At 39.4% G+C, this 6746-nt stretch overlaps 1 protein-coding gene across 1 annotated transcript in view; it reads left to right on the top strand.

The window, feature by feature from the left end:
- Window positions 1-5813, top strand: part of LOC121718450 (ethanolamine-phosphate cytidylyltransferase-like) — a 106457-nt gene extending 100644 nt beyond the window's left edge. Inside the window, exon 13 of the mRNA XM_042103464.1 lies at window positions 4706-5813. Coding sequence (XP_041959398.1) covers window positions 4706-4826 — 121 coding nt within the window. The 3' untranslated portion in view covers window positions 4827-5813. The remainder of the gene's footprint in view (window positions 1-4705) is intronic.
- The last annotated feature ends 933 nt before the right edge of the window (window positions 5814-6746 follow it).

The following is a 6746-nucleotide window of genomic DNA, read 5'->3' as shown; positions in this document are numbered from 1 at the left end:
CTTGCTATGGCTAGCTTTTGCCCTAGCTGGGCCTCTGACATCCTTCCATCCATCCGTAAGCGGTGCTGCACTTCACTGTCTGGTCGAGGGGATCTCTCAGGACAGCTGGACCTAGGCTACTCTGCGAAAGATCTGCCGTGGCTGAGCTGTTGCTGACCTGCGAGCTGCCATGCCAACTGCAAACTAACGTTAACGGTGAAGAGCTGTTAAAAGTCCACCGAATTGCGGATCTACACGATCGCCCACTACTTCAGACTGTGCTTCCAGTGATCTCCAGACTGAAGTCTACAAGGCCTAACGTTAATGTTATCTCCAGACTGCCAGTGAATTCACCGGGTTGGTCAGTTGCTAAAGAACTTTGTTGGCGTTGCATCGGTTGTGAAGACACAGCTCTGTGCGCAGTTTTCACGGGTCATCATTGCCCTTAGACATTTTCAGCTGGTTTGGAAATTGGACTAATTTTAATCACTTTTCCCCCTTTTTAAATTTATTTTCTTTTTCTTTTCTTTTTTTGTTTACTTTTTATTTGTTTATTTGTTTTGTTGTCTGTCTTAGCTGTATGTCTTGGTGTCACGGGTATGCTGGCGACTACGCCGCTCCGTCCGGCATTTTTTGTATTTGTTATTTTTTGAATGTATTTGTCATGTCTTGATGTCATGGGCACGTTGGCGACTACGCTACTCCATCTTTTGTCTTGTTGTTATGTGTCTTGTTTGTCGAGCGCTTTGGGTTGCACTCTGTGCATGTTAAATGTGCTTTAAAAATAAAACTTGACTTGACTTAAAATATTGTTCCCGGGTGGTATAATGTTTAATTGCTGCCACACAGTGATTCATTTAATTGCTTCAAGACTATGTAACGCAACCTGTATTAGTTTAATCGACAACAAATTAACGTGATCGACGAAATTCTTAATGATCAACTATCGATCGTCGATTAATTATGCCCATCCCTACTCTGGAAACACTTCCGTTGTGTTGCGTGAATGTGCATCGCGTTTCTATAATGGGTAGTGTTGTCTGAATTTACTGTGCGTTTTCTAAATGCTGTGCATGTGTTGTCAAATCGATGAAGAAGATGTTTTCTTAATATGCAGTCCGTCGCAGACATTGACTTATGCGCCTCCTCCGTTCTGGAACCAATCACCATAGATGAACAGTGAGACTGAAGGCACGCAACATAGCCTTCAGATCAGGTGATGCTTAGCCCTATAGCTCATCCAGGGCTAACAAGAGGGGCATCAAAAAGGCCAAGCACAACCACAAGCTAAGGGTCGAGGATCACTTTAACCCTTTCGTGTCCGTGCCGAACATTCCATTTTTGGTGCTGGATGACCTCACACAAAAACCTTATTTCTTGAGTATAATACATACCATCAATGGGATATACATACCATTGTAATCAGAAGGATCAGTTCTATGAAATTATGTAACATACATATGGTAATGTTGATATAGTCATGAACAGTCTTTGAAAATCCTCTCCAAATGTATATCCAACATTTGTCAAAATTTAATTTCATTCACATAAAAATGAATTTTCATAATATTTCTCTACAAGATGGAGAAAAATATAGTGTGTATAACATGTTCAGCAAGTTGTGTGCTATTTAACAAAAAAGACTGAATTGGAATATCTTTAACCTTTCAAAAGTTATGATAGATTTAGTGATCAGTGAAAAAATGCAGGAAATGGGATTTAGAATGTTGACAGAATTCACATTCTCTTTACCACCAACAACATAAAAGTATGCATAAAAACTAATAATGAAGTCACAATAGTTTAGATTTATTTGGTCTATAATAATAAACAATGAAGAAGTAGCCTAAACTATTGAAGCATTCTGAGTAACTCAAAATATTTAGAAGTATGAAAAGTCATTTTATTACACATGGCTTTAGATACCCTAAATCTGATTGACTGGCTGACACATTTCACCTAACTGCTGAAATGCAATAATGACATTTCTGACAGAATATGTGATTTCACATCATATTTTCTATAACTACATATTGTGTGGAGTAGAGTGCTATCGTCTATTTCAAGTCATGCCATCTTAAAAAATGTTGGCACAAACATGTCTGATGTTTGTCATTTAGAAGTTAAAAAATAGTTTGTTAAAATAGTTTGTTACAAACTGCCTTACCCTAGGAAAGGCAATGAGTTAATTACATTTCTCTTGTATTTCACTCATTATTCAGCTTTGATATGCTACACTGACTTGCCTAATATAATGCTTACCTAACAAGCAAATTGGTACTAGAAAACAAACTTACTTACAGGTTATATACTAACAGGTTTTTAAATGAAATTGTCAAATGAAAACAACTGACATCAAAAGCAAACAAGAATATTGCAAGCAGTTCAGAATAATGCAGCTAGCTAAAGTTACATGATGATGCACTAGCCCCAACTATGCCATAATGTTGACGCTGATTAGAAAGCATATTACTCTCAAATAACATGATTTTAGGACTACAATTAAGCAATAAGCCCCGAGAGGCCGTAGGTTACTCTGATTCTACAACAGCTAAGAGGTGTTGGTAGGCACGACACGCTAGCGGAGGGCCTAAAACCCCCCTTAGCTGTTGTAGAATCAGTATAACCTACGGACTCGAGTGGCTTATTGCTTTTCTAAAACTGCTGCTATAAATACCTGGCAAAGTTTCATAAAGTAAGAAAATGCAACTGTATTTGACAGGGGACAGACGTAGGTTGCTAGTGACAAAATATTAAAAACAACAATATATGAAAAAACAACTTTGCAGCTCCTGTGGCTGAGAGAGCTTGGTTGGATGAGAACAGCTTCAATGAGCTTAATTAGGCGATAGTAACGCGGCACATTTTATTGTCAGTAACAGAAATGGCGTTGTAACAAAGTTGAAGCAGCAATTCGTTAGTTTACCTGTTACTGAAAAAAGGTAGTAACGCTGTTTATTTGTAACGTTGTTATTACGATCACTGCCCACAAAACAACTGAAGTGTAACGCTATTTTGAGCCCTGTCATTGGTTTGAAAATTGTGATTTATTTTTATGTGGCTCCATGCCTGCTGCTACAAGCTATACGTCATTTTGCCATTTTATAATCCTGTAATTGTTTGTAATGCAAACAATAATCTTACTCAAAACTCCTCCGATTAACATAATTTTGCTACCAAACCAAAGTTTGAACTCATTTTCAGTTTTACATAACATTGGACATAAAAATATAGACATTTACACTGAGATTTTGATTTTGAGATCAAATGAAATTATTTTGCATGTGTGACCCCTAGGGGGCCTTTTAAAAAACAGTCACAGGTTGATAACCTGATAAATCTGAGTTTTAGATGTTACAAGCAGGCTATACCAATAAATGGAGAGAGAGGGACTGGAGTATTATAAAAGTAAAAACAGTTTATTTTGTTCTTCTTCTCAAGTTAGATGTACACATTAAAAACAGACAGGCCTCTGGGCAAAAAACTCAGGGATGGGGACAACAAAGTGCAAAATCAAGGTGTTTGAATAAATAGCACTCAATAAAGATTCAGCAAGTTTCAATAAGCAAACACAGAATATATAGGGCACATAACAGGTCACACGCACAAATCATTTATACTCAGCAATCCAGTGACCACACAAGATTGTTACCCCTCCAGAATATTGCAATAACCCAATGGCCTAGAATACAAACATTACATACAACATACAAACATGAAACATACAGCAACACACACAAGGGAGAGACTGATGGGCAACACGGTGGGCCTCCCTCCCACACACACGCTCACACACACAACTGAATACTAACAAACAGGGCACAGGAAAAACAGTGGCCAAGGTGGCGTACAACGGTCCTCCTGCAAAGAAAACATGGCTACGATATCATACAAGCAATTATATAGGTCAAATCAAAGCTATGCCTAATTTGCAGCCTATGCATCAATGAGCTTAAGCCGCAAAGATCTTCAATTGGGTATAAGCAGTCGGAACAGGGCAAGATGCTAAAGTAGCCTACATTACCAACCTGTTTGAACGCAGGCCGTGGCGTCGAGCCAGGAGCTTGTTTAGTTGTAATTATGTAGCGATCACTTTATGCCGTCTGGTTTTTACTCGTACATACACCTATACCTATAATACAGACGTGGTGAGTCAACACTGCTACATACATATGACCAAGCGTACACACAAGGGAGAAAGGAAGCCAGTGAACTTATATTCTCGGCACAACAAACAGCACTCAGCAAGTTTGTGGTGATCATACTCTAAACCGGTGACTGTAATATAGACAGAACGCGAATGAATGTGAATTCATTACGGCCAGTGCCTAAGGATAAAAAAGCTGAACGTTGCTCATGTGTAAAAGCAGGCAAGGAGCTGGACGTAACCACGGCACTGAGTAACCGCACAAACACCAGGCCAAGCCACAAAACAATGCAATAGTCTGAGTCAAATCAGATCCATGCCAACCATGTTTTTACAAGGAAGCTAAAATACATTCAAGCATGAGGAACTCACATCAACTTGTACAACCAACCAAGAGTCCAAGGAACCAAGAGTCTGGGTAGCGAAACACACTAGACATCGGAAGTTTGCTGGATTTAAAGGTGTAGCGCCAAGCGGCCACCACCTGATTCAATCAAGGCGCAATTCCCACTGCCTACGTCCTACCCGCTACACACGTAAATGTTGTTACTTACAGTTTTGTTTATTCACTTTCACTAGGCTCCAGTTTGAGGCTCGAAACCAGAAGAAGGAAGCCAAAGAAATGGCAGTGATTGAGGCCATGCGCCGCAAAGAAGAGGAAGAACAAACACAGAACGCAGTCCAGGCTGATGTACTTTAGTTGAATGTTTATGTTTCAACAAGACCAAGCCAGACCAGCACGAGGGAAACCAAGCCACAGACTCCACTATCAGTTGCTCAATATCTCAGCCTTTGGCAAACATCTATACTCCGTTGTAGTTCAGACATATGTGAGTGAGTGAGTCTTAGACCACCATTTAATTTAGTGTTTTAGTATGACCACATATATTTATTCTCACTGTCCTTATTACAATACAGCCATAAGATACAGCAAATATGTATACAGTATTAACAAGCACAAAAATATGACCTTTGTATTGGACAACCAATACATTTGTTGTGCATTTGTGCATTATTGACCAATCTAGCAAGGTAGAGACTGTTGAGGGAGCCAGCTGATTCTGGCCATGATACATTGGTGTCAGAACTGGGAAGAAGACGAATACCTCATCAATTAGCTACAGCTGGACAAGCTCATTGCTCAGGTACATTATGAAAGGCACAGCCATATGTTATATTCAAAGCGTCTTCACCTACATTTTTTGTGGGTGTTTTTAAGTACTGTTTACATATTTCCTGTATTTGGTTGTATTCTAATGAAGACAATGGCATAAATGTCGTCTTTGTGACGTTGATAAAGCAAAACATATACAACATAAACATATAAGGTGGCCTAACACTTGCATAATACTACACACCTCTTTAACTGTCCATGTTTTCAGGTAATTTTGTTTGAATAAATGTATAGATTTGAAATTTTTACATTTTATGACAAAGTTGAAGTTTTACTGTTATGTTTTCATGTAGAGTAGATGAATGTTTCTTATTATGCCTGAAACACTGACTCTAACCCAAAAAATATGAAATCACAAATTGTTGGGCGTTTGATACTCTTGTCTTGCAAAGGTTGTACTGCTTCTTTTATTATGATCTATGCGTAATAATAAAGAAATTGTATGTAATGTCTGATAAAAATGCAACAGGTACATAGTAAGGGAATGGAATAAAATCATAATGTTACTGGCAACATTGTTATTCGACAGTCACATTGTCATTTCCATGTCTTCGGACATTATTTCTGTTAGACTGGCAATATGCATAAGATATTACAGTACTGGACAGGGAATGGTTAATGAGTCAAGTCGAGTCAAGTCGGCTTTTATTGTCAATTTCTTTACATGCACTGGTCATACAAAGAATTTAAATTTCGTTTCTTACTTTCCCATGCAGACATAGGCATGCTTTAAATACAGACATAGACATACTATAGACATAGCCATAGACAATAAACATTAAATTAAAGTGCAAGACTGAAATATAGAACATGTATGTATCAAAATAGAAATATAGGACATATATATAAAAAAAATTAGAGGTAGTTGTGTTGTATATTTATATAGTCTTAACAGTTACATGAAGTTTAAACTTGTGCTTGTGTGACCTGTATATTTACATTGATATGCAGTAATTTCAAGTATATCAGGCTTGATGTGAAGCAGCAACATGTTAGGCTGCGCAGTCACAGTGCAGTTCCACAGGGCGGTGTTGGGGGGGGGTTAGGGTAGACAGGATCCTAGTTTCCTAGGTTCCTGGCTGGCTGGCTGGCTGGCTGGTGGGTGGGGGGGTGCTGTCAGTGATGGGAGAGTGGGTAGAGTGTTCAGCATCCTGATTGCTTGGTGGATGAAGCTACTTGCCAGTCTGGTGGTGCGGGAGCGGAGGTTCCTGTACCGCTTTCCAGAAGGCAGGAGGCTGAACAGTTCGTGTGCAGGGTGGGTTGTATCCTTGACAATCATTAGTGCTTTGCGGGTGAGGCGGGTGGTGTAAATGTCCTGCAGGGAGGGGAGTGGTGCTCCAATGATCCTCTTAGCTGTGTTAACAGTGCGCTGGAGGGTCTTCCTGTTCTGATCTGTGCAGCTTCCGCCCCACACTGTGATGCTGCTGGAGACGATGCTCTCGATGG

This window comes from Alosa sapidissima, chromosome 9 (genome assembly GCF_018492685.1).
Source record: "Alosa sapidissima isolate fAloSap1 chromosome 9, fAloSap1.pri, whole genome shotgun sequence".
NCBI classification, from domain to species: Eukaryota; Metazoa; Chordata; class Actinopteri; order Clupeiformes; family Clupeidae; genus Alosa; species Alosa sapidissima.
Note: the sequence above shows the minus strand (reverse complement) of the source record. Positions and strands in the feature narration are given on the sequence as shown.